The sequence below is a fragment of the Desmodus rotundus genome, chromosome 9, assembly GCF_022682495.2.
Source record: "Desmodus rotundus isolate HL8 chromosome 9, HLdesRot8A.1, whole genome shotgun sequence".
Lineage (NCBI taxonomy): Eukaryota > Metazoa > Chordata > Mammalia > Chiroptera > Phyllostomidae > Desmodus > Desmodus rotundus.
This window is the reverse complement of record NC_071395.1, coordinates 90624527-90652186: the sequence shown is the minus strand read 5'-3', so window position 1 is coordinate 90652186 and position 27660 is coordinate 90624527. Positions and strand designations below refer to the sequence as shown.

General features: G+C 44.9%; 1 protein-coding gene across 3 annotated transcripts in view; it reads right to left on the bottom strand.

Annotated features, from left to right (window-relative positions):
- Positions 1 to 27660, bottom strand: part of MARCHF10 (membrane associated ring-CH-type finger 10) — a 77227-nt gene that overhangs the window by 43528 nt on the left and 6039 nt on the right. For all 3 annotated transcript variants that reach the window (XM_045182240.3, XM_045182241.3, XM_045182242.2), the window contains exon 3: positions 17292 to 17411. In XM_045182240.3, coding sequence (XP_045038175.2) covers positions 17292 to 17411 — 120 coding nt within the window. The remainder of the gene's footprint in view (positions 1 to 17291; positions 17412 to 27660) is intronic.

Here is a 27660-nt window from a genome sequence, read left to right as displayed (position 1 = left end):
GTTCCTGGTTCCATCAACCTTACTTCCAGGTGGTAATCATTCAGGGTCCAGAAATTGCAGCTGGGAGTGGGCGTTTTGTCAGTTAGAGACTAAAATCTGGAGTGGCAAGGACAATAATACTTATGAACGTGCCAGTGAATCTTTTCACTGAGGAATCTTAAGCAAATGACTTGAAAACCTTTTGTGTCCTTATTAATGTCTTCTTATGTACTCATCCATTTTCACTTATCCCTTCTCATTAAAACCCATCATATTTCTGGGGAGGAGGATCCTTGGTGGGGTTGGGTGTGAGGAGAAGGTTTTAGTAATTCATTCTGGCACTAAAGTGTGGTGTTTAAGACTCAGAGTCCAGCTTCCTGGGAGGGCTTCCTGGCTCCTTCACGTACTAGTGTGTGACTTTGGGTTAGTTCCTCTCTGCCCCTCAGATTTTCTCACCTGGGAACAAGAGTACATACGGGTTGGTGGTTCTGTGGGGAATAAATGAATTAAGATACGCCTATAACACTTAGAATAGTGCCAGGCAAACAGTAAGTGCCATGCAAGTGCTGGCTTCTGCAGTCAGCTGTTAATTCACGTTCAGCCATGGCAAAGATTAATGACTGAACATTATCCATTGTTGAAACCCAAAACCAAAAGCCCCAATGAGAACACCAATGGGATGTTCACCTGCTCCACAGAGGTGTGGACGGAGAGGTGGGTCGGCTCCTACAATGGACTCTTCATTTCTTCTCAAGGCTCTTTATGATAGCCTTATAAGCATCCAGTTGAAACTGATCTAGTCTTAAGAAAATACGGTACCATTTCTTTGTTAGACAGTAAAGCTCTAATGGCCAATACTTAACAACATTTAGAGATTCTCTAACAATAATCATTATTTTGATTTAAAGTTGATTTCAAAACCATGTTTTTTCATCTTGTGATTTTGAACAGTAATTGCAATGTTCACTTCTTCCCCCATATGTTCCTAAGTTAAAATGTCACATGGAGGTGGAGGCAACAGCACGTTGCTGTTTCTTTGGGGGAAGGAAACAAGCTCTCTCTCTTTTCAAAATCAAAGCCTAAAACACAAATAATAAAATAAAAACACAAAACTACTGATATGTGTGCTTACTTTAAGTTCCCAATCGGTAATTTGATGAGTAAGTCCTAATAAAGCCATATTAACTAAACAAAGTTCTTGCCCAAATCAGTATTTTCTGGAATATTATTATTTTTGTACTTAACAATTTCCAAAGATTCCCAACTTGTGATTCTGGCCTCGTGCTAATGTGAGATATGGCCTTGCCCAGGGCTAGGCTCTCAGAAGTTTGCCCACACCGGGGAAGGAAGGGGCTGACAGCAGGGCATGTGAGCAGCCCTGGGCTCTGCAGTAGCGACTCGGTAACTTTAGTTACTAAGTTCTAGTTAGACTGCTAGCAAACGGAGAACCAAGCGTTCCTCAGGGATGTGAGATGACTAGATGTTTTTCTCTTTTTAAGAAGAGGGGGGACTAACATTGATTTGTTGTTCCACCTACGCGTGCATTCACTAGTTGACTCCAATGTGTGCCCTGACAGGGGACTGAACTGGCAACCTGGACATAGGGGGATGATGCTCTAACCACCTGAGCTACCTGGCCAGGGCAGAATGACTAGATTCTTAAACTGGGACTGAGCGACGCTTAGTCTGAAATGGCAATGTGGCCATGAATAGAGGTGATCAGAAGAGCAAGGGGACCAAAGCTGTCGGGGACAGAAAAGATGGAGTTGCTTTCCAGTTCTTGTTGGGTGGTTCATTTCCAACACCCCGGGAACTGGTTCTCAACTTGTAGGCCCTGCCCCACCCCAGGGTGTGCTACTGAATCCAGATGGGCCCGTGCAAAACCCATTTTTGCCATGTGTCATGTGATGGATGGCCGAGCTGAGCTGACCTGATGACATGTGGAGATCGGGGCATGACCTGCTGTGAGTAAGAGAGAGGAGACAAAGAGTAGTGTCAGCCTGGTGCCAGAGAAAGACTGCGTGTTTCTTACATTTGAAATAAATGTGTCTCATGTGGTTCTGAAGGAGAGCGATGGAGGTGGTGACCCCCGGCGCTCAAACAGAGCACATGGAAAGGGTGGCCAAGGGACTGTGGGTACAAATGAGTATTTTCAGAGTACTGTCCCCAAAGTCCACATTCAGATTGTGCCTCAAACAAAAAACCGCCTTGGGGAATTGAGGGCAGCCTGTATAAAGAGCATTCTGGGTAGGATGGATACCTTTATGTGTTCGAGAAATAGATAGTATGCTCTGCACAGAGTGCTGTTGTGGCGCAAAGCGGGCTACATTTTCTTTCATCTAAAAAAACCCTAAGAACAGCAAAGTGCTTCATGTGCTCAGGACAATTTTGAGCTTATCAGAACTGTAAACTTGAACAACAATTAACTACAGGGATTAGCAACATTTACGGGCTTTGTTTTATGACTCAGGTCCCACCTACCCGAATGAAATGGTTGCTTAGCCCCATTTCTCTCTCCCACCTGAAGACCCAGTTGCCAGGTGGGGTTGGCAAGACCGGGATCAGCAGGGGAAGCCCTTGCTCTCCATTTGTCACAAGACGCTTTCAGGAGGCAGCTGGGCCGCCACGTGCATGGACATCACGGGCACCTGTTTCTACCATTGACTTCTATAGAGAACGCTCCTGCCCACTCTGATCTGATTCTCATGCCGGTAAGGTGGCATGACCCAGTCTGGGACACTGATCTGAGAGCAACAGTGGCCTCAGTGGCCACAGTCTTTGTAACGTTGAATGACCACTGGGTCTGCTCCCTGAAGAGGAGGCACGTGGGACTTCAGAACTTACACTGTGATTACTGTCCAGCCCACTGTGGAATGGCCTCTGGGTGAGGCTTAGTGCTAGCTTCTGGCATCGCTGTCAGTTTACGTGGGTGGTGATCACACACTTTCACATTTTGAAGACAAACGTGTACAGGGTTCTCTGGGATGAAGTTCTGTGTGGCGGTAGTGGGCAAGGAGGTGATGTGGCCAGAATTGTTGGGTTTAAAAAATTTAAACACTAAAGTGTAGTGTTTAGTAGCCAGCTGAGCATACTCAGTTGGGTATGGGCTTGCTACAAGTATGTATTTCTCTTTCTTCCCTTATCTCAATTCATATTCTCCTTTTTAGTGGGGAGGAGCATCTGAGGAATGCAAAAGAGGTGATCCATCGGATAGGTCTCATCCTTTAAAATACCTCCTACTCAAAATAATAGGTCATAAAACACGGGAATTAATTGAGAAGTATATGCACCTACAATGTCTTCAACCCCGTGCTGGCACTATGAGGGAACATAAAAACAAGACGCTTACCGTGGGAGAGATAAGATTAGTACTGTCCCAGACAATGCAAAATAACACTGATGAAGGAGTAGATTGTGTGGCACCAATTCTGAATTTCAAAGGAACTCAGAGAAAAGGTGAGAAGTCAAGTGAGGTTTCGTGAAGGAGGTGGTGTTTTCTGGGACCTGGAAGGTGTGTAGAAAATGGCTTAGGCTGCAGGCAGCAGGAGCTAAGGTAGGGATGGAGTAAGAGGTGTGGCATGATTCTTGGAAGTGAGGCGGGGGGGGCCAGAGCAGAGGTATGGGGAGGGGAGGGGAGAAATGAAGCTGGATGGCAGGGTGGGGTCAGATCGTGGGGGGCTCTGGGATTTAAGCAAAGGCTTGAGACTCAACATGTTAGAGAATGAGGTCCGACGGAAGGTTTCTGAGTAGAAAAATGCTTAAGGTGACATTGAAGATGAGCACGTACGTTTCTTTCGGAGGGAGAACACAAAGCATCCTGCAAATTGGCCAGTGAAAAAATCTTTCTGTAATTTCAATGGCTGATTTTTGTAGAGCGTAATTCCTTTCTTATTACAAAAGAAATGCAAGTTCATAATGGAAAAAGACAAGCAGAAAGGAAAAAAAATTAAAACATTCAAAACCCCATTAACCTTGAAATTAAAACTGCAAATAGCTTATTCTGTATTCTTTCAGACCCCCCTTTTAAGGACTGTGAGGGAGATGACTAGCTTTCCACCAAAGTCCCTTCTCAAGTGATACGAGTTGAGGCTGGGATGTAGCTGCCCGCCTTGAACCAAATGGTTCGGCCTCCTCTGCAACTACATGTGGCCTCGGGAATAGAATCGAACCAGCGGCCCGTGAGCCGAAGTGATGTGTGCAGCCTGCTGCAGAGGCAGTCTCTGGCCCCGCACCTTTGCTAGGAAGACAGCAGCTTGGAAAGCCGTGTGTTGAAAAGAATGAAACCATCATCAGCCTGAGTCTCTGAAAGTCCAAGCGGAGGAGAGCTGCCTGCTGATCTGGTTCATCCAACGTGGACTGTCGCAGGTACAGGAAATAAACTGTGTTGATTGAGTCACCACATTTTTGGTCTCTTTGGTTACAGCAGCTAACTTTACCCTAGCGTATGTTTATGCAGATATGTAAATATTTTTTTACAAAACTATTTCACTTCATACAGCACATCAACAGGAACCTTTTAATAGTTTTTCAACCTACGTTGAAAATTTCACATCTACAGAGAAGCTGAAAGCATAGCACAAATAATACCCAGTTTGCTTTATCTCTCTCTAGATCTTTTTCTGTTCAATTTCAAAGTGACCAGACGTCATGATATGTCACCTCTAAATATTTTAATGTGCATGTTCAATAACAACAGACATTCCTCTCCCCTAAAAAGCCTCAATGCCGTTACATTACCTAAGAAAACTCAATGGTTCCATAACATTAGCTAATATGCAAATATTAGGGCATATGCAAACCCCAACGTCCCCAAAGTATCCTTTGAGCTTTTTGTTTTGATCTGCGATCAGCCAAGGCGCGTGCGCTGTGTGCAGTTATGTCTCTTTAGTCCTTAGCGCTCTGTCCTTTTTTGCTTTGTTATGTTTTCTACTGTTTTGAAGAGTCCCAGACTCATAGAATATTCCATATTCTGAATTTCATTGGTTTCTCTTAATAAAATTCAGGTTAATATTTTTGGGGGCATGAATATCCTATAGGGGGTATGGTGTCCTGCTTTATAACATCGCATCGGCACTAGACAATGCTGTTTGGTGACGCTGTTTACCTCTGGGGTCAGGTGGTGACTGCCGGATTTCTCTAATGTAAATGTACACCCCCTATACCCCTTTTGTAATTAGTAGGTAATCTATGGGATGACGCTCAGACAGTAGCCTATTTCTAAACAACATTTCACCCAATGACTTTAGCATCTTTTAATGTGCTTTGCCTGAACTGATAACGACAGTGGGGTAGCAAACTGATTTTTCTAGTTCTATCATCTCTTCTACAATTATTAGTTGGCATTCTTCTCTAAAGAACTTTCCTCCCCCTTATCAATTATGTATGTATCTATGGATGGACAGATCTATTTAGTTTATTATCATTATGGTCTCAAGGATATGTTTTATTCAATTACCTCATCAAATTTTTTTGATGCTGAAATTGTACCCAAAATGGAGAGTGGAAGTCCATTCAACTTAGCTCTTGAAGTTTTGAGTACTTCTTTGCTTTCTGGTACAATAAATGTCCTAGCCTCTCCTTGTGCTTTACCTACCTCAGAACTGGAATCAGCTATTTCTCCAGGAAGCTCTAGCTTCTTTTACTTGAGAATGGTATTTAGAAACCAATGTCTGCATGCTAGGTGCATTCATTGCTACTGGAGTGACATTGTTCTAGCATCGTTTGAATGGATTAACTAGAAACATGTATTTTTAAAATCAGGAGTCTATAGTAAATATTCCTAATTAAAATGTAACACCATATGGGTTTTTCCTTTTTTATTTTATATTTATATCTCTTTTCTATTTAAAATCTTTTTTCCTTAATTATGTTAATATACTATATTTGCTTTACTCTGCAGCAAACATGAAATAATTTCAGAATTACAATATAAATATTAGTCTAAGAGTAAATCACTAAGTATTATTTCTTTGACATTCTCTTTGTCTTTAAAATGTATTCCTCACTACATGGATCCATCATAATTCTTTTTGTTGGTCAGGTAGGTGCCTCCACCTTTTCGCTATTATGATAAATAGCGCCATGGTGAATGTCCTTATATACTGATGCACGTCTTTATCTTTCTAAATTCCCCAAAGTGGGAATTTATACTACTAGAGTGAAAGTATCACAATTGAAAAAAATTGAAAAATTTTTTTCTCAAATTGTCCTCCAGAAATACTGTACAAAGTTATACTTCTAGATGCACATAAGAATGCCAGTTTCTATGTAAATTTTCCAACTATTATCTTCTAAAAAGTCTTTTGCATTTGGGGAAAATATTATAATTTTAACTTGTAACTTGTATGTAACTTTAATTCAGTTATTACACAGGTTCATTTATTTGTCTCATCTATTTAGAATGTTTATTCCATCTATTTATAAGAAGGGTCTGAGATGACTCGGAAGTTTGAACTCATATGATCTTTTAGAAGTGGAACAACAAGAGCAAACTAATCTAGGGAGCAAGCACTGAGAAGAGCGGTGGCCTCTGAAGGGGACAAGGGCAGGAGTTGATGGGGAAGGGGCATGAGGGGACTTCATGGAGTGCCAGGAACCTGATGGGGGTTTGGGGTACATGGTTACGTACATACAGTTGCCAAAACTCATTGCATAGCCCTCTTAGCGTGTATACAGTTCACTGCAGGTCATCTTTACCTCTAAAACCAAAACTGGGAAAAATATGAACAATCAAAATCACAAAAGTGTGACTACATGTGTTAGGCTATGGGAATGATTAATGAGTAAAACAAAGAAAACTTTGCCCTTACAGAGCAACAGTCTAAGTGGGGAGGCAGACCATTTAATTAAGTAATTATTCAATAAACGTACAATTACAAATCATACTTTTAGAACAAAGGAAATAATGGATGGTCGGAAGAAGATAGGGCAGAGGGGTCTGGATCTAGTTGGGGGAGGGAGCAGTTGGGGGGCCCTCACTGGGGAGGTGACCTGGGCTGGGATCCGAGGTGCGGTGGGAAGGCGGGGTGAGTGTTGCAAGAGGAGGGAACAGCACCTACCGACTCCCTAGCAGGAGGGGGCCTGGCACCTAAGAGGACCCAAAGGTAGTGTGGATGGAGCACAGGGCTGGCTGGAAGGCCAGATCCCACAGGGCCTTGTTGATTATGAGATGTATTTTGGCCCCCTTCCAAAAGCCAAGGAAAGCCACGGAAGGGGATGAAGCAGGCAAGGAAAGTGGTAAGTCCCGTGTGTGTTGGTATCACTCCACCTGTGGTAGGAGAATTGGGACTCGGGGACAGGAGTGGAAGTGTGGAGTCTTGTTAGGAGGCCTCTGCCTCCTAATGGCAGGTCATAGCAGAAAACAACACATGGATGGGTGAAAAAGATATTGGGGAAGTAAAATTGATAGGACTCTGTGATGCATAGTGAGTATAAGGGTGAGGAGGAGAGGAAGTGTCAGATTCTGATGACACAAAAGGAAGGATGAAGGTCTGGTTGGAAACTTTAGCACTGGGCTTGTTGCATTTGAGATGTCTTTGAGACATCCTAGCAGAGATTATTGAGTAAACAATGGGATATTCAGATCTGAAGATCAAAAGTGAGGTTTGGATAGGAAATGAAGATTTGGGAGTCATTGGCAGATAGTACCTTGATGAACTAACCTAAAAAGGATATAAACAGCAGGGCTTCTTGGGGATGGGGCATGAACTTGGATGGGAGAAAAATTACATCTCTGTTTCCAACAATCTCTAAATGAAATCTAAGCGTATCCTGCATTTACGATTGTAGGTAACAAGCCACAGTAGTATTAGTGGTACCTGTGATTTTTGTCACTAATAGAAATCACAGATATTTTCACATTTCATTAAGTTTGTTGCAGATGTCTCAAAATACCTTTACGCCCATCACTTGTTATTTAATGTGCTAATAAAGAAGCACATACATTGCTGAATCAGATTTCTAAAAATATTTTGATGACTATTTCAATAAAAGTGGTTTCCTTTTTATCTTGTTTTTTTTTTTTCTTTTGCATTTGAAAGTATTATTCTGAGAAGAGGATCTAGAGAGTTCTCCATTCTGCCTAAGAGGTCTGCAATACAAGTATAAGATAAAGCACCAGGTATGGACTGAGGAGGGAACCAAGCCTTGAGAAATTCCAGCACCAGGAGCCGGGGTGGAGGAGGAGGAGACGAGGGAGGAAGCCAGCAGAAGACTGTGGCTTTGCAGAGGCTCGGGGCCACAGTGTCTCGAGGAGGATCGAGTGGCCAGGCCAGAGTGGCCAAGAGGTCAAGGATGGTGAGGACTGACAGAGACCTGCTGTGTTCGGAGACAAGGAAGTCATTTGACGAACAGCCATTTCTGTGGAATGAGGAGCACGGAAGCCAGATTGGAGTGGGTTGAGGAGTGAGTAGGAGGTGGGGAAATGGAGTCAGTCGGTGTAAATAATTATTTTGAGAACTTTGGCTGTGAAGAAGAAATAAGTGGAGGGGATGTGGGATCGAGGAAGGGCTGTTCTGGGCTGGGTTTTTCTTCTTGCATTCTTGGCAGGAGACCTCAGATCACAATCAAATGCTGCTGGGAAGCCTGTGGTAAAGAGTTGGAGATCCAGGCGGGGAAGGATTGACAGTTGGAGTAAGGGCCTGGGAGAGCGAGGATGCGGGCTCCTGAGCCCATGTGGAGAAGTGGGAATGAGGGGAGCACAGGTGGACAGGTTGTGAGGAAGGGAGGGGGAGGGGGTGTTGGGCAGCCATGAGCTGAGGAAGCTTCCATCTCAGGACTGAGAGATTGAAGACTGGGGAAATAGAAGAAGGTTTGAAGTGGAAGAGAGTTGACCAGGGAAACTGGGGAGCATCGAGGAGTCTCAGGAGGTTGTTGGCTGTGACCTTTCAGGGAACCATTTTCCAAAGTTGGGTGATTTTTCTGCAGCACTTGCCAGTGGCCTGGGTGCAGCCCAGATACCAGGGATGGACGGGGGTTTTGGCAGAGAGGTGTGAAAAAAAGACAAAAGGCAAGGGGATTAGGAGAATCAAACACAGAATCTAGACTGCTTAGGAACGATGAGAGGGCAAAAGGAAAGGGACCAGGGGAGCAGCTGTTCCCAAGAGGTGGCAGAAGTGTCACAGAAGTGGATGAGCAGCAGAGCTGGAAGGCTGGTGCTGATCTGTAGATGTGGGAGCTGGAGGACTTTGGGTGGATGATGTAGTCTAGGGTGTGCGGTGGGTGGTGGGGGTAGCAGAGTGAATGGAGGGGACACTTATGAGGCACTGGGAACTGAGGAGCTAGGGTGTGGCTGGACGAGCCTGGTAAATGCTGAAGTCACTAGGGCTGTGGCAGCAGATCAAGGAGATGGGTGAGCAGAGATGCAGCCACTCCCAGAGCCTACATCAAATAACAGAGTGTCCAGGTGACAATAGGACAACAGTGGGGTGTGGGGTGGGGCAGGGGAGACGGTGGAATGAAACAGAGAAGCCTCAGTGGACCCGTGCTTCCAACAGAGCCTGGGTAGCAGTGGTCTGGGAGCAGCAAGAAGGGCGCCCTTCTGCCTCCTGACCCTAAGGAACGGGTGCAGGAGGGGGCTGCAGAGGGAGCTCTGAAACAAGGTCTGGCGCACCTGTCCTGTGCTGCAGGGAGGCTGGATGGCTCACCCTTTTCCAAATGTACCCATCTCTCCTGGACCTGGGCTCTTCCTTCCACCTGTAATGTCCACCCTCCCTCAGATCTCCACTCCCACTTCCGTCTCCCCAAATCCTGCTCATGCCTTAATGCCAGCTGAAAATGTGCATCCCCTGTGGATCTTTCCCAGGTTTCCTGGTTGCTTAAAAAAAATTTTTTTTTATTTTTAGAGATTGGGTAAGAGAGAGAAAGAGAGGGAGAGAAACATCAATGTGTGGTTGCCTCTCTCACGCCCCCTACTGGGAACCTGGTCTGCAACCCAGGCATGTACCCTGACTGGGAATTGAATTGGTGACCCTTTGGTTCTCAGGCTTGTGCTCAATACACTGAGCTACACCAGCCAGGGCTCCTGGTTGCTTTTTCTTACGCTCAGTAGATGCTGTCTTGGAGCACAAGCATTTGTGTAACGTCTTATTTCACCGACTCTGAATTCCCCGAGAGCAGGGCTGTGGTTTATTTCTTCCTGGGTCCCCATAACCTCTCACACAGTGTTCCTTGGACACAAAGGATTTAGAATTCCTTATTGAATAAAGCAATATAAAAAAAAACAAGAAGGTTTTAGGATGAAATACTGTAAGTTGTAAATCACATTTAATGTAGGTATGCACCTGAATAATAATACCTCACAAATGAAAAAAAAATAATTTTGATATTTGAATTTTAATTGGTTTATACCAAGGTTTTTGTTTTTGGTTTTAAAAATGAATCAGAACTATTTTTAAAAATGGGAATTTTTAATAAAAGGTAGTAAACTGAAATACATAGCACCACATAAAATGAGAGAAAAAGCCACTTTATTTTAATCTTCCCTCATGCAATTTCTGAGCTGCTGAGTCCAATTAACACAGAGAACCCTTCCGGTCAGAGGCCACCAATCGTGGCACTGGCAATTTCAGTGAACTGGGGTGACAGTGGTGTTTGCACCGCCTGGCCTCGTGGCGGGAGCACCCCAGTGGATGGATTGACTCTGGGCCGTCCTGCTTGTCTGTTGAAAGAGGCAGGACGACATTGTGGAAGCAGCTGCAATTTAAACTGACAGTTGCCCCATTTTACTGCCGTGCCCTATTTTAAAATTACCTACTGGAACTCAGACAAAGCACAGAAATGAAGGTGAAATGACGCACTGCTGGCTTTGCCCAAGATACAGTTATAATATTCTTTTGCTCCAGGAATGCCGTTGAGGGCCTCCAGCACCCTGGTTTGCCCACAGAGGGGCCTGCACCCCAGGTACCCCAATCAATCTATGATCTTATAACAGGAACGTCCAATGCAGTCTGGTGAGTTACCCGGCGCCACGTTCAGCCACAATGAGACAACTTCTGTTCAAAGTACAGTGGATCCCGAGTCGTCAACCGGGGCCCTTACGAGTTTCCTCAGTGCACAGAGAGCTGCGGCCCAGCTGTTCCTGTGTCTTTGTGTCCTTGCCTACCTGAGACAATAGGACTATCAGAACTTTACAGAAGCCATCTGTCCCTTTGCAGAGCGGTATGCTGGGACAAGAATGCTCTCTTTAGCTGGTTACTCTGGTCACCACCAGTGAAAAGGTTTCCAAGTCATTGATTATAATTGACCAGCCTTCCAGCCCAAACAGGCCGTGGCACACAGGCAGCCTTGCTGAACTACTGACCTCTCAATAATTTCAAGCAAGGTCAGGGAGCACTCACTACTCCAAGTAACAGAACCACCTGTCTGCTCTCGCTCGGGGTGAGGGTTCCTATTCTGGCTGTTAGGGCTTTGTCGCTAGGACTTTGACGTGTGCACGTGCCTGAAACACTCCTGCAACCATCAGCCACCGAGTGCTCACAGTGCTCCTGTTACGTGGTGGTCATTGGAAATCTTATACGACAACAAACACGCCTGCTCTTGAGTAGCTCCAGCCTAGGGTAGGAGGCAGAGAGGAAGGTGTACCTCAAGGCCGGTTTGAATCCAGAGGGTGTAGTGGAAGCACAAAGGAGGGACAAGAGCAAAGTCACCTGACCTCCAGGAAAAGCCTTGGAAATTCTTCCCAGAGGAGGTGCCTTCAGAACTGAGGGTCAGGCAACAGGGTCTTGAGTACCTTGCTAGTGTATTTGAACTTGATCCCAAGGACAATGGGGAACCACTAAAGAATTTTTAATGGAGGAGAGACATGATCCCATTTGCTTCTAGCGGGGCCATTCTTACTGCAGCCTGGAGGACTGGCTGGAATGGAGGAGGTGAGGACAAAATCACCAGGGAAACGACTCCTACAACAATCCAGTCAAAAAAAGATAGGACCCTGGGAAAAGAGGTGCTGGTGGACAGATTCAAGAGAGAAGAGATAAGACAGTCAGTCCAGCTTTGCTGTCTGATTGCTGTGAAGCGTGGGGAAGAGCAGGAGGAGGAGTCTTAGGTAGTTTCCAGAATTCTGGCTTGGGCAGAAATAGATTCAGGAAGAGGAATAACTTGAAGGGAGAGGGTGATGCATTCAGCACCTTCAGTCTGAGGGGCCTGTGGGACACGCCAAGGTGAGCAGATCAACAGCTAAATGGAAAACGAACTCAAATGAAAATTCCCACAGACTGGGCTGTGCATTCCCTCTGCATGACGTACATGTTGGGCTGGAGACGCCGTGTGCAGAGCTACGCTATTACTCAGGTGCACCTTGAGGGCACAGGATCTGTGCCGGAGTCAAGAGGGCGGCTGTGACAAACACTGAGCCAGGTGTCAGAGATGACTCACAGCTCTCCCAGGGTGGGGCCCTTTGGCAGCCAGAACTGGTGTGTGCCTGTGTGGCCTGTCTCATCCGCACTGGGGCCCGGGGACAGAAAAAAAGGGAGGCCCGACCCACAGGAATTTGACAGTGGACAAGTAGAAGTTGGAGAAAATTAAAAGTATGACTCACGAAATGCATACGCCATGTGCTAAGCCCTGGCTGCTTTCACGACACTGTTAAGGGCGTTGGTAGGCTGACATTGACGGATTAATGAGAGAACAACTCCCTGAGAGCTGTTTGAAAGAGGAGAAGCTGCAGATTTCGCAGACAGGATAGGCCGAATAAATAGGTAATGAAAGGAATTGTGCAAATATACCCAGGTGATAGCAAAACACAAAATGCTAATGAAGCCAGCAGGAACTACAGTATTGTATTGCGAAGCGTTGCATTGTGGATCATGCAGGGCCAGTATCTGGGAACAAAACCCTCTCCTGGCCCATGGGGTCTTGTCTTGTTTGCGTTTTGGACTTGACCACAGTCTGAAGCAGGGCTGTCCCATATCTCTCTGTGGCGATGGGCATAGTCTATATGTGCGTGGGTCCGATATGGCAGCCACGGGCCACATGTGGCTACTGAGCATGTGAAATGTGGCTGGTGAGACCAAGGAACAACTGACTTCTAAATTTTATTTTAATTCATTTAAATGTAAAGTTAAATAGCCCCGTGTGCTAGTGACCACTGTATGTACAGCACAGTTCTAGACTTTTGCTGCCTGGATGTACAGATGGATGTTCTGACTTCTTAAGCCTCTGCAGGTTGCTTGAAAAGGCTTTATTTTAGCCTCCAAAGTTTAGGTGGATTACACAAAGATTGTGTAATGGACAGAGCAATGGCAATGTTTATGTGGGGTAACTGCCTTCACCCCTTACCTCACCTGGCTTTCTGGGAGATCCAGGTGATCTCACCAAGGATGTCAACATCCTGCTGAGCCAGGCCTGGGGGCAGAGCCAGCTGCTGACACTCTCAGGTGAATTGCCTCCTTCACAAGGTTGGGTCCTGGTGACCTGAATCTAAATACTTAATTGTTCGATTGCTGGTGGAGAAAGGACAATAACCCTATTCCTATTAGCTGAGCAAACGATGCTCTTGAAAAACTGAGAGCTGGTCTACGCCTTCTTTGCTGATGAAGTAAATGCAGTGACCACGTGTCCCTCAGTCCTTGAGGTCTGTGCACTTGGAACGGTGTCCCTTCCAGTAAGGATACAGGATCTTGGAAGATGAGAAGGGTCTATGATGTCTCTCTTCATAGAAGGCTGCTGCCCTCCAGGTCCTGGGCTAATCGTTTTCATCATGTTCGATGGGGAAATCAGGGCTCCTGCCCCTTCTGCGTGAAGGTTGGAGGGGGTGAAAGACCCTGGTGCCCCTGTCAATCACAGCCAGCTCCTCGAGGCCAGCAGCTGTCCCGGGGAAATGATTTCCCACTCATGTCGAGATTGTTTTTAGTCTCCTAGCACATCCAGCTTCTATGTGGAACTGATGTTTAGTTATTTCCCTATTAAATTCTAATCTGATTAAACAGTTCACAGGGTTGCATGTACTTTGAGAAGGGTCTAAAATTAAGTTGCTACATTAGGTTGGCTTTTAGAAATCTGGCCTAGGGCTGAACTGAGGTGCAAAAAGGTATTCTAGAAGCCTCAGAACCTGTCCCTCCACAGATACTTGTTGGGGAATCATTTGCAAAATAGCTGGACACCAAGGCAATTTGTAATATATTGTAATGTTTCTATGACATTTAAGAGTCTCACCCATTCTCATAACGATCCCATGAGATAAGCTTTAGAAGAAGAATCTCCTTGATGGGAAATTGAAGTGTTTAGAAGGAGAGTGGCTTGCCTGAATTCACGCTGTCATGAAGGACAGAGCTGGCCCTCGATGATAAGTGTTCTTTCTCCTAGGCCACACCACTAACTGAAACGTATTTAGGAGGTACCACTCCACACAACATCTCAGCACAGGCTTGATAGGTATTGCTTTATCTCAGATTCAGATTTAACACAACCTCTGCCTGGTTGTAATGAGGACGGCATGTCAGAATGGAGTGGCCGCCACATGAACTATGCATTTGGGGACCCGCCCACCACTAGGCAGGTGTCGGGAAACTATAGTTTGATACTGGCTCTGTTACTTGGTGGTAAATGCCTCGCTTATTCCAGGCCCATCAGAACTGTGATGATCTGAGGCTGGGTTAAGGAATGAGCAAGTGATGGGAACTGCAGGATGTGTCAAAACTTCGTGGTGGCATATTTTCCATCGTGACTGTGCGGTGAAAAAGTGACCATGGATTAAGCCATCCACTTTCACAATAGGCACTCAGCCTGAGTGAACTTGCCTTCAGAAATCAGAGGCAAAACGTTCCTTAGAGTTTTCAGCCACAGAAATCTCTGGCAGGAAATTACTCAGGGGGTGTGCGCCTGGGGGAGAGGGCTTTGGTTAGGTTCCACCGTCTCACTGAGCTGTGCCTTCCTCCTGCCCTTTTCTGTTTGACCGAGGATCCCTTACACTCTAGTGCCTAATGTGAGACTCAATACACTGCGCTCTGGAAATCAGATCTGTCTGGCCTGGGTTCTCTGTGGGAGGTGCCGACGTTCTTACTCACAGCCTCCTCCCAGAGACCAGCTCCAGGACCTGCCTGCTATGGCGAATCTTGGAGAAAGAGCTCTGACAACTTCTTCATTCCCTCAGGATTTGAGATAGAGCAGGGCAGGCCCAGACTAGGAAGTTTTAAGAACCACCAACTTTTCACAGAAATTTAAGCAGGAATCCACACCTGAAAAGGGAATTCTCCAAACCAACCCCTGATCCTGGGGGCTGAGGATTTCCAGGATCTGGTTTGAGTCTCATAGGGGATCTCTTGCTCCCCTTGGGCAGAGCAAACACTGAAGGACTGAGCCAGCAGGGACCAACCGTTATGAGTGCACAAGTCAGATGGCTGCTGAAATGATACATCCCGTGACATCTTCTCTCTCTCTGCTCTCCTGCAAATCCTCTAGTGTCCCCCAGAGAGTATCTGTGATACAGACAGCCACGCAGGAGTGGGGTTGACTGTGGAAAGTTCTGATTTTGTCACTCTCCTTGATAGAGACAATACGACCTTGAAGGCACTTGCACAGTCCAGGTGCAAACCCTCAGGGTATCATCATCTGGGAAAAATGGATCATGTAACCAATGCCGTTTTGAGTTCTCTGACATACCAACAGGTGACATGGTGCGAACATTGAAAATTCCTACCCTTGTACTTGGGGATAGAAATTGCTAGTTTTATGCATCCTACCACTTGTTTTTGTCTTTATTTCATAATTGCTTTTATATGTACAACTATGTCCTTTTTAGATGTGGTCTGGGTGTTTTGCAATGATGACTTAAAGAGCTGAAGAAAACTACGGGAGTCTGTCACCAGCTTGTCCCCCAAATAAGTTTGTAAAGAGAAGCGTGGAACTTCAAGTCCCAGAATATCTCAAGTGCACGAGCACTGCCATACAGTACAGCTGTGACTATGTACGTGGATCTTTCATGAAAATCGAAGAGCCCAGCTGCCCCTCGTTTAATAATTCCAACCCAGGAAGAAGGCTACAGGCCACCTATTTGACTTAAATTGCATTACACTTTTATATCTGTTCTTGATTTTTGTTCCTGTGTACAAAAATGGGAGACGTTACCTTCATGCTAAAAATGTGTTGTTCTAGCCAAACGAGATTTAATTTGGGGATCAATCACACTCCCTAAGTTTAATCAGCATCAGGCACTGCTCTCGGATGTAGTACCCCAGTGACAGGGAAGGTCCAGGCGACACGTTCTTCTCCGTGCTGCCAATACTGCGAGACAGTCTCTCTTACCTTCAGACTGTAGGGGAAATATTTTATTGTGTGATTGTACGTTCCTTACTAGGCAGTATGGATCTCTCCCAGGGATACAGCTACATCCATAAACATCAATCATTGATGTTTTTAGCTGTCCTTTGAACATTAAATAACCACCGTGTGAACATCCGAGATTAGAGAAGAAATCCCGACCAGAACTTGATTGATATCGGGCACCCAGGATCCGTCTCAGGGACCCATATCTCCAACAGAAAAGAGAGTCCATCCTCTGAAGTACATTTCAGGCATAAAATATTAAGTAAGAATTCATAAAAGGCATATTACTCATCTTAAATCAATTCACCATGCTAACAACGGGTGTTGAATGCAGCTTGTGGTCTTTGGCTTACATAGGATAAGTAAAATTCTTACGCAGAGGAGAGCGCACGCGTGAAATATGATCGCTCCGCCCGGTGGTTCAGAGCACCCCCTCCGGGCTCGGACTGCCTGGAAAGGAGTATCCACTCCACCACATACTGGCTGTAAAATCCGTGGCAAAATTTCTTAACTTTTCTAAGGCTCAGTTTTCTCCTCCATCAAATGAGGCAAATAATATATAGAGACGTAAGAAAATTAAATAAGCTAATGTGTATAAGGTCCTTAGCACAGTGTTGGAACGTTGTACGCACTCAAATAATGCTAACTACTAACTATTACTGCTATCATCCTCATTCTCGTGTTGCTGCTATATTACATTGAACTTTTTATTTATTAGCGTTCTAGACAAAAATATTTGGACAATGGCTAGTTATTATGTGGTGCAGCGTTGCATTTTACTCTCTTCATTTAAAATAAAAAACTGGATTTTCAATGCAGTGGGTTAGACTCTGAGGAAAGAAGGGTGAGGCTGACCCAGAGTGACGAGGGAGGGCCACATGGCAGGGAATGGTACCCAGAATGGGAGTGCCTGCCCCTGCCTGTTTGGCCCTGACCTTTAGGATTCTTCAATATCTCCTTTTTGTGTTGGTTTTTTCCCAAGTAACACACACACACACACACACACACACACACTCACAGCAGGAGAATGTGTCTTCCAGCATTCTAAGTACCTGTTTGAAAGATGTCCCATTGGAAAACTGGGATTTCTCAGAATTTGTCTCTTGCCCCCCAGTCTGATCTTCATGCTTCTCATTTGGGTCTCTTCTGTATTCCTGTCTTCTCAGACAAGCCTGGAGAGCAAAGGAAGTTTGTTTTGTTTTATTTGTCGCCTTGGGTCTATGACTAGCTTTGACACCTTTATGCTTACTTCCTTTTGTGAAGAACATGAAATAAATCACAGAATAAATGCATGAGGTGCATCTCCAGTGTGCATCGCTACCTGTTACCAAGTACCAGCACACCCACCCAGGCATCACTCCCTCTTCCCGTAGCCCCAACTGCCAGAGCAATAACATTAGTCATTGCTTTAATAAATTCAAACAGCAACCATACCAAGAAGCATTTCATCAAGTATTTACCCAACAATCACCTTCTTAGGGAAGGAAAGAAGGACCTAATATATGGTATTAACGTCTCCTGGTCTCTTTCTCTTCATAGCTCCTCCTTCATACTCACCTCCACTCTACTCTATCCCTTTGGATTACACCCTAGTTACAGCAGAGGGATTTTCATACGTGAGCCTTCAGCACATACTGTTCCCTCCACTGGGAGTGCCTTCCCAGGGTGTTCTCTCCACAAATCCTGCTGGTCTCCTCTAAGAACTAGCTGGGCGGCATCTCCCATTTCCCCTGCCTCACTGTTCTTCTCTAGGCCAAATGAATTGCTCCTTTATACAGACATAGCTTGAGTTACGCAAAATTTCCCCCGATTGTATTTAGGTGTTTTGTTTTTGAGTCTGTTTCTCCTGATGATCACCGAGAACAGTGACAGTAAGGGCCACTTCTTTTTAATCCCCCAGCATCTAGCATTTAGTGTTAATTGAACTGCATTTTTGTTCTGGAGGAAAGTAACGATCCCCAAATGCAAAATAATAAAAATGTAAAAACAAAAATATTTTTAAAAAACAAAATGAAAAGAAAACTTAGTTCCAAAATATTTCTCCTGAAGTACGGGGATTGGACAAACTGAAGAATACCATGTACCAGGGGGATTTCACCTGATAATGTAAATGCCCCCAAAGAGTAAAACTTCTTGGAGCATTTCCAGACGAGCAGGGCCAGTGACTGAATTCACCATTGCCCCACCGCAGGCAAATTATCCGTGTTGTAGTAAAGACGGGCGGTGCAAAGACCAGCAATAGTGTTTCTAAACTGGGCCTGACACATCTGCCTTCTGGGCTGGGTTGAGAAAGATTTCTCGGGCATTTTTTCATTTCTGTTGGAAAAGCTTTTCTTTCCTTTGTTTTTCTTTTTTTGGAAAAAAAGATTTCATTTATTTTTAGAGAGAGGGGATTAGAGGGAAGGAGAAAGAAGGAAAGGAAAGGAAAGGAAGGAAGGGAGGGAGGGAGAGAAAGAAAGAGGACGAAACACTGATGTGTGAGAGAATCATGTGTCTGTTGCCTCTCACACACCCCAACTGGGGACCGGCCCGCAACCTAGGCCTGTGCGCTGACAGGTAATCGAACCAGCAAACTTTTGCTTTGCCCAAACAACTGAGCTACACTGGTCAGGGCACATCTCCTTCCTTGATGTAGAAAGACTTGCCAGGGTTTCCCACCAGGAAGAGAGCCTAATATTATGCTATAAGGTTAAGAATTGAAATGACCTGATAGTGTCCAAACATTTTCCACTTTGGAAAGCAGAGAGTCAGTTATACTGTGCTTCACAACTGAGGTGTGGGGGAAGCGCTGACTTCCAGTCTCCTGCACAGCCGCCGGTGCGTCACCTGGCTTCCCAGGAGAAATGTGCAGGTTTACCCCGCCTTGCTCAGAAAGAGAGAACAGCCCATAATGGGTCTTTTTTTTCTATCTCACAGTTAATCTTATTTCCAAAAACTATTTCATATAGATAGTAAGCCATTGTAATAAATCCTGGGCAGTGTTTGTTTTTGTAAATAATTTAAACAAGAAAACTCAAAAATACTAGACAGTAACTATAATAAATGAGATAAGCACCAAAGAGAGTTAGAGGGAGAGTTTAGTGAAGTTTAGCTAAGTGCAGGCCGCTTTTTTCTATTCCTTCTACACTGACTTGTGACCAGAGCCCCTGTTTGGTAGGAGTCCGGGTTTGACATGCAGTTTCCTGAAGTGGCAGATGTCTGTGTTACCCTAACCTGCTGGTATCAAAGGAGCGAGAAAATGCTGATGGGCTGAAAGTGGAGGAGCCCGTCTTAGCAAAGGCTTGCAAGACGCAGGCAGATTCTGTGGGATGAACAGAATTCTTGTGGGCTGAGTGTTTTTTGAAAATTCTCTCCAAGAATGCATGTGACTTAAATATTTCTTTACCAAAAGGGGATGAAGAATAGAATGGTTTGCCGTGATGAAAAAAAAACTTTCCCCTCTGGTTCCTTATCCCTTCTTTCATAGAGAAACAGAACAACAAACCAGTGGCAAAGTAGGTACTTCCAATTGCTTTATTTTGATCCAGCCAAGCAATCTTTCTGTGTAAATCAAATATTAATCCTCTCAAAGTCATAGCTTTGCTGACGAAAATGAACATGGGGACAGAGCCAAGTCGAGGCTTCCAGTCCTAGAAAAAGCAAGAATCCAGCCGTACTCCCCACAGGGGCTAGTTTTCCTGTTATTTGTAAATGTCAATTTTTGTTGTTGTTGCTGACGATGTTTCTACTTTGGGGGTCCTGAAGTGATGGAGCAGAGGAGTGTGACATCCACAAGATGGGGAGGAGGAATGGACCAGTAATTCATAATCACCAGGGGCTCCCCTTACCCTGGAACTTTCGAAATATTCCCTTTCAAATTCACGTGCCTGGAGCCGGACTGCTATAAATAAGTTTCTGTTCACGTGACGTAACTGGCTGAGCGCCGTCTTGAAATTGAAGGCGTGTCAGGTAACTCCTTATTCCTTTCTTCTGGAGGAGTGCTGGGGCTCCTCCGTCACTCTCCCTTGGTGTTCTCACCCCGCCACGCCCCTCCCTCTGACAACAGCTCCCGCAGTCAGGCGCCTTCTGTGCAGAAGCTAACGCTGCGGGGGCAGAACACAGAAGGTGCGCACATGCCTGTGGAGGGTGACGTGGGTTCTGTGACTCACTGTAACTCAAGCCTGGTAAACACGACAAAGCCCCAGCGCTACCACTTTCTAGCTTCGTGACCTTGGGCGAGCTGACTGACTCCATGGGTTATCATTCCCCTGGTCCGTAAGAGGAAGACGGGCGAGGGCCCTGGGCCCCCAGCGTGTGGGGGGAATTGCAGGCAGGGTGACTGGCTCTTGGTGAGTGTCCAGTAACAGACACTCATCATCAACATCACCATCGTTATCTCATGACAATTTTAATTGTTTCCAATCCCAGTCCTTGGTTTACTTTTCTTTCCAAAGTCAGCCTTTGCCAAATAACGTGACTCTGATCTTAGTCACAGAGGAAGACAGACTCTTTCTGTCCTGGCCTGAGCATCCTCCTTGTTTTTCTGCCCGGGAAGGAGACGGGTGTTTCTTAAGCCCGCTCCTCTCCCAGCAGCCAACTGAGGAGATCCCATTCTGGTCACGCAGGGGTCCTCTGGAAACCACTTTTGAGTCAGCATTACAGCTTCTGAAATCCACAGGGATGTTCAAAGCTTCTCTTGTTTCTTTTATTATCAATCTCTTCTTTTACCGGGGCCCCTGGGGCCTTAAGAAGCCATCAGTGTACCACGGGAACACTTCCCCGCCTCGAAGTCCTGGCAGAAAAACTGTCCTAAGACACAACTAGGGGACACCTCAACCAACAATGACCCTCTTGTCAAGGTTACTGTTACTCAAACTCTGCAAGCATTCAGGAAGTGGGAGTCACCACTGCCTTCAATTGGTTCTTTTTGGTAGTGGTTCTTATGACCTAACATGTGTAATCCGAAGTTTGGGGTTTTAATTATCACTGGTGACATCATCAAAGTTCATTAGTTTTGAGAGGTTAAGTAATCAAATGAGTTGGTTTCCTGTTCTATCGGAGAACAGTAGAGAAACACATACGTCAGAGGTGAGCAGAGCACAGAACCGCCCCCCTCCCATTCCCATGGGAAGGGAAGTTGAATTTTCTCCATTCCCTCAACTTTCTGAGTGGATGGTTCCAAACCCTCACCACCTGGCAGAGTCACCACCAATCGTGCCCTTGAACAAGTTTATGTCGTCATGTTCAGTGTTTGATCTACACCTGAAGGAATTAGGACAAATAAGTGACATGAAATAAAACCCATTGGAACACATTTGATAGATTATGAAAAAGTCACGCTGACGTGCCAAGTGGAAGCTTTCTCTCCAGCTTTCAGTGGATGCAATGGCTAAATTCTGCCTCGAGTTACATAAACACATTTGACCAAAAGAAGAAGAACAAGAAAGCTATGCAGCATAAACACCCTTGAAGAAATAGAGCCAAATTCTGAGATGGCATGTAATTATGTACTAGTTACCAGATTCTGAAATAGCATGTAATATGCCAAATAGATGTTTATTTCCTCTTGCTTTTTCAAAAGGGTCCCACCCAACCACTGAAAGGAGTAGCATCAAAATAACTCAGGGTGGGTCTAACCCTCCCCTCCTGCCGCTAGCACACAGACCTGTAAAGGCACTGCTAATTTGGTGCATACCAACCCTCGGCGTATTTTAGGATGCAGCAGGGATAGTGTACACAGGAGGTTTCTAAGGGCTTCAATTTGAGCCAGTTTGTTAAAGACGAGCCAAGCGGAGGAAGGAATATGTGGCAAACGCATATGATTTGAGAGTCATATCTAGTAATTAGGTCTTACACTATTTGTACACTCCGAAATGGGGACTCCTTAGTGTCCAAGCAGGTCACTGTACTGTGAGTGAAGCTGGGATTTCTGCAAGATCTAAATACACATAAGTCATGTAGGGACCAAATTATTGAGGGGTCATTAAAGTCACACAATTGATTCTTGACTCCCTACTTTAAATACTTTCTGGAACAAGGTCAGGGATAGATTAAATAATCTAACGAACACATTGTGCTTCCCTTTCATGTAGCTTTGGTAGGTTGCTATATACTTACTTCAACAATACTCAGAACATCTTAAAGACAACCTGATTTATTTTTTGCAGACCTTGTGGTGAGTGGCTTTGAAAATGCTCCATGAGGGAGGATTTGACTTGTAGGAATCGTTACAAGTCATCTGGACCTAAGTCTAGGAAACAGAGTTGGTTGTTCAGTTAAGTAACACTGGCTCTCATCAAGGACAGGGTGTTTGGTTCAAAAGAGAAGAGTAAGGTTCCAACCCTGCCCTCAAGAAGCTGTGGTCCAACATGAAGGGCGCACCTCGAGTACTCAGCTTGGGTGACAGGGGGGGCTGTGCCCCTGGACTCTACAGGACACCTCCTACATCAGGCTACACTACCAAGACAGGGAGTCATAGCAGCTATACCTAACACATAGAAACAAACACAGGGAGGCTGCCAAAATGAGGAGACAAAGCCACATGGCCCAAATGAAAGAACAGATCAAAACTCCAGAAAAAGAACTAAACAAAAATGGAGATAAGCAATCTGTCAGATGCAGAGTTAAAACCACTGATTGCAAGGATGCTCAAGGAACTTAGTGAGGATCTCAGCAGCATAAAAAAGATCCAGTCGGGGACCAAGGATATACTAATTGAAATGAAGAATTTACAGAGAAACAGCAGTGGAGTGGATGAAGCCAAGAATCAGATCAACGATTTGGAACATAAGGAAGAGAAAAACAACCAATCAGAACAACAATAAGAATCCAGAAAAATGAGGATAGTATAAGAAGCCTCTGGGACAACTCCAAGAGGTCCAACATTTGCATCATAGAGATGCCGGAAGGAGAAGAGAAAGAGCAAGAAACTGGAAATGTGTTTTAAAAAATAATGAAAGAACACTTCCCTAAGTTGGTGAAGGAAATAGACATGCAAATCTAGGAAGCACAGAGTCCCAAACAAGATGATTCAAAGAGGCCCCCTCCCAGACACATCAGAATTAACATGCCGAAGGTTAAAGTTTAAAAGAGAATCTTAAAAGCAGCAAGACAAAAGTTACCTACAGGAAGTTCCCATAAGGCTGTCTGCTGATTTCTCAAAAGAAACTTTGAAGGTAAGAAGGGATTGACAAATATTCAAAGTCATGGAAAGCAGGGACCTACAGCCAAATTGCTCTACCCAGCAAAGCTATCACTTAGCAGGAAATGGCAGATAAAGAGCTTCCCAGACAGGAAAAAACTAAAGGACTTCATCATCACCAAACCATTATTATATGAAAATGTTAAAGGGAGTTATTTAAGAAAAAGAAGATCAAAACTATGAACAATCAAATGGCAAAAACCACATATCTATCAACAATTGAATCTAAAAAACATACTAAGCAAACAAGAAGAACAGAGACAGAATCATGGTTACCGAGAGCATTTTGATGGTTGCCAGATGGGAGGGGTGTGGGGGTATGGGTGAAGAGGTGAGGGGATTAAGAAGTACAAATAGGTAGTTCCAGAATAGCCATGGGGATGTAGAGTACAGCATAGGAAATGGAGCAGCCAAAGAACTTATACACATGACCCATGTGTGTGAACAACGGTGTGGGTACTGCCTGAGGGAGTGGGGGTTACTGGGTGGAGAGGGGCAAAGGGGGAAAAATCAGGACAACTGGAATAGCATAATCAATATAATATAATTTAATAAAAAGAAAGAAGCTGTGGTCCAGTTTAAGAGGAAGTCACACAAGAGTTTGATAAGCAAGGTGAAAGAAGTATGGAAAGGGTGCTGTGGTATTAGAGTGACAGAAGTGATCTCAAATCAATGATGGTGATGGCTGCAGTTTGGTATATTTACTAGAAGTCATTACATTATACTTAAAACAGATGAATTTCATATGTAAGTTATACCTCACTGAAGTTGTCTCTTAAAAAAAGATGCTATAGGAGTACAGAGGTTCCCTATGATTCTAAATAAAAACTGGGGTCCTCACCAACCTTGTCAAGTGTCAGGTGAACGAGGGTGAGGAACAGGTTAGAGACGTGGTTGCGGATTAGGCTGTCTTGCTGTGGTTCTTGGGTCTTGAGCTTGACCTTAAGTATGGGGAGTCAACCTAAGGTTTTCATGCATTCCAATGGCATAGTCAAATTCACATTCCAGGTAGATTTCAAGAAGGCAGGACTGAAGGCAAGGAGACCAGTGATAAGGATATTGTGGTAGTCTTGGAGAGGAACTACAGAGGTTGAAACCGGGGTGGTGGCAATAGGGTAAAAAGAAAGGCACGAGGTCATGAGCTTTTTCAGTACACTTAGCAGAACATGGTGACTGGTGGGATGTGGGTGGTGAGGGAGGAGAAGGAGGCAGGGGAGGCTTAGGTCACTATCATCAGACAGGGAATAGAGAGGAGGGAGGCAGAAGGAAGGACATGTGGAGTGCAACTACAGCCATGCTGAATTTGCGGTGCCTATGCGACATCCAGATGGGGCTGTCCAACAGCAGGTGTGTGTCTGATTCCGGCACTTTGGGGAGACACGGGTTACAAGTCATTAGTATATGAGTGGTGGTTAAAAACATAGGAAGGGAGCCCTGACCGGTATGGCTCGGTTAGTTGGGTGTCATCCTGCAAAGCGAAAGGTCACTGGTTTGATTCCCACTCAGGACATGTGCTAGGCTGCGGGTCCAGTCCCAATCTGGGTGAGTACCAGAGGCAACCAATCAATGTTTCTCTCTCACATGGATGTTTCTCTCCCTTCCCTTCTCACTCTATACATAAATAAATAAATAAATAAAATCTTAAACATAGGAGGGGATGAGATGGGTCACGGAGACCTCGTGATTTAGAAGAAAATCAGGTGGAGGATGGAAAACTGGGGGAAGTCACGTTTGAGGGGCTGGGGACAAGAATGTAAGAGAAATAGAAGGGACATCAGGAGGGTGTGATGTCAGAAAGCCAAAGGAGTGATGTTTCAAGAAGAAAGAAGTAATAGTGTCAAATGTGGATAAAGCTCCAGAAAGCAAAGACTTAAAAGGTGTCCACTGAATTTGGCTGTGGGTGACAACGGTTTCAGGGGCGGTGAGGTGACGGCCAGGCTGCGGTGGCTCAGGGAATGGATGGGAGGAGAGGAAGTGGAGATAGAAATGTAGAGGACTATTTGGGGACATCTGGAGGCTGGAAAGTGCTGGGGCCGCGAGTAGAAAAGGACACGTGATCCACAGGCAGCTTTGTTTTGTTCTCAGAATGGAGAGACTGAGCGTGTTTGTAGGCTGAGCCAATCAGAAGGGATGTCTTGAAGACACAGACAAGAGGTCCATGGATGGAGAAGGGCTGGATCCGGAGGGACGTGGGCCAAGACCTCAGGCTGGGCACTAGCAAGGAGAGTGTCACCTCGCCTCTCCGGACTTGAGGGCTAGATGGGGGTGTAGTGAGATGGGAGGGGCGGGTGTTGAGTGGCCTCCTGCCTATGGCCATTGGTTCTGTGTTTTGTTTCCTGTGTCTGTAAAGCAGGAAGAGAAATTCTTTGCTGAAAGAATGGGGATTGGAGCTCTGAAAGAAGTAGAGAAGTTTAAAATAGTGATGGTAACCAAGGGGGTTGATGGACAGGTGAACACGTCCAAGTGAGTCATCCTTCACTCCTTTCTTTTCTCAGTCCTGCTCCTCCAGCTCTCAGCAAGCGGTCTCTGCCGCTTCTGCTTCCTGGTCAGGCCACTTGTGACCTCTACTCCTATCGCTCTGGCCCGAACCACCAGAGTTTCTCTCCTGAGTTTCCAGTGTACTTTCCTTACGAGTTTTCCTGCTGCTTCTCTCACCCTGCTCAAGACCTTTCCCCACATAGCAGCCACAGAGATATTTAATAATATATTGGGTTGGCCAAAAAGTCTGTTTAGTTTTTTCTGTAAGATCAAAGACACGTTTTTCATTTTCACCAGTAAGTTTATTCATTTGGCTATTTTGAGTATGTCAGCTGTCTCCTGCATAGTATAATGCTGATTGTTCTCAATTAGTGTCTCAATTTGATCGCTATCAACTGTCTACCCGGTTGTGGAGCATCGTCCAGCGAGAAACCTTCAGCACAAAACTTTGCAGACCACTTTGGATACAGTCAGTCAGTCAAAGCACCTTCTCCTTACACTGCACACATCTTGTTTCAGTTGTGTTTTTACCTTTCTTGAAATAATAAAGCATAAAATGCCAAAAATGTTGTATATTTTCTTCCACCTTTGATATTAAAATAGCTACACAAAAATTCATCAATTTTGATAAGGTTTTTTTTTTAATGCACACTGATATGGCAGCTGTCACAATATAATCTAACAAAATTGTTTCATTCGAACTAAGACAACTAAGTACTACTACAGCCATCTTGTAGAAAAAAACAAAAGAAATTTTTGGCCAGCCTAACAGATCAGACCATACCACTCCCTGCTTAAAATCATCCCGTAATTCTCACGGTGATAAGAATAAACTCCAAATACCAAGCATTGTCTTGTAAACACGACCAGCCCTATCTACCTTTCCCACCCTCACCCTTGGCCAATGCATTTCAGCCACTCTGGCTTCTTTTGTTTCCTCAGATGCTCCAGGGTAGTTCCTGCCCTGGGGCCCTTGGACTTGCTTCCCTTCTGGTCAGGATGTTCTGGTCGGCTCTTTCTCATCATTTCCTTGCACAGCTAAAGTCACCTTCTCCAAGAGGACTTTCCCGCCTGTTTCCAGGAGCGTCACCCCCAAACCCACTACCTCTGTTTTATCTGCCTCATTACAGTCACCAGAAACTGAAGCAATCTTACATACTTGCTTATTGGTGCGTATTAGTTGTTTCTCAATTCTAGACTAAGAACTCCAGGCTAAAAGGCACCTGGTTCAGGACAAAGTAGGCACTTAAGTGTTACTATTTATGAGAACTGTGTTGAAAGTGTCCTTATTAATAAGGACAGTGTTGAAAGCCCAACAGAGATTAGAAAATAAAACTGCAGTGGCTTCAAGTCACACACAGTTGTGTGATTTTTTCTCCAACAGAGACCCTAAAATAAGATTGACTATCTTGTGAGCCTGTTCTTAAGACAACTTCAGACAAGTATTTCGAAACATGGGCTGGGTGGCCGAGGCATCTTTGTGAAAAGTAGATGTACTCCCAGCATGTCCGGTTTGAATGTTTATGTTCTCACTATTTTATAGAAATTCCCTCCATTTTATGGACCTGTAGGTATGTTGCCAAGTTGTGGGAGAGGTTGGCTGACTCCATTCCTAGCCCCCAAGCTAAGCTGCCATTATACAGGTGAAATCAGGTTCCTGAGGTAGGCCTGGTTTCCTTGGTGACCTGGTGGGTTCAGTTCTATTTGAAATTGCTAGAGGGAAGGAAAACCTGATAACCGGCATTTCTGCATTTTCCTTGGGG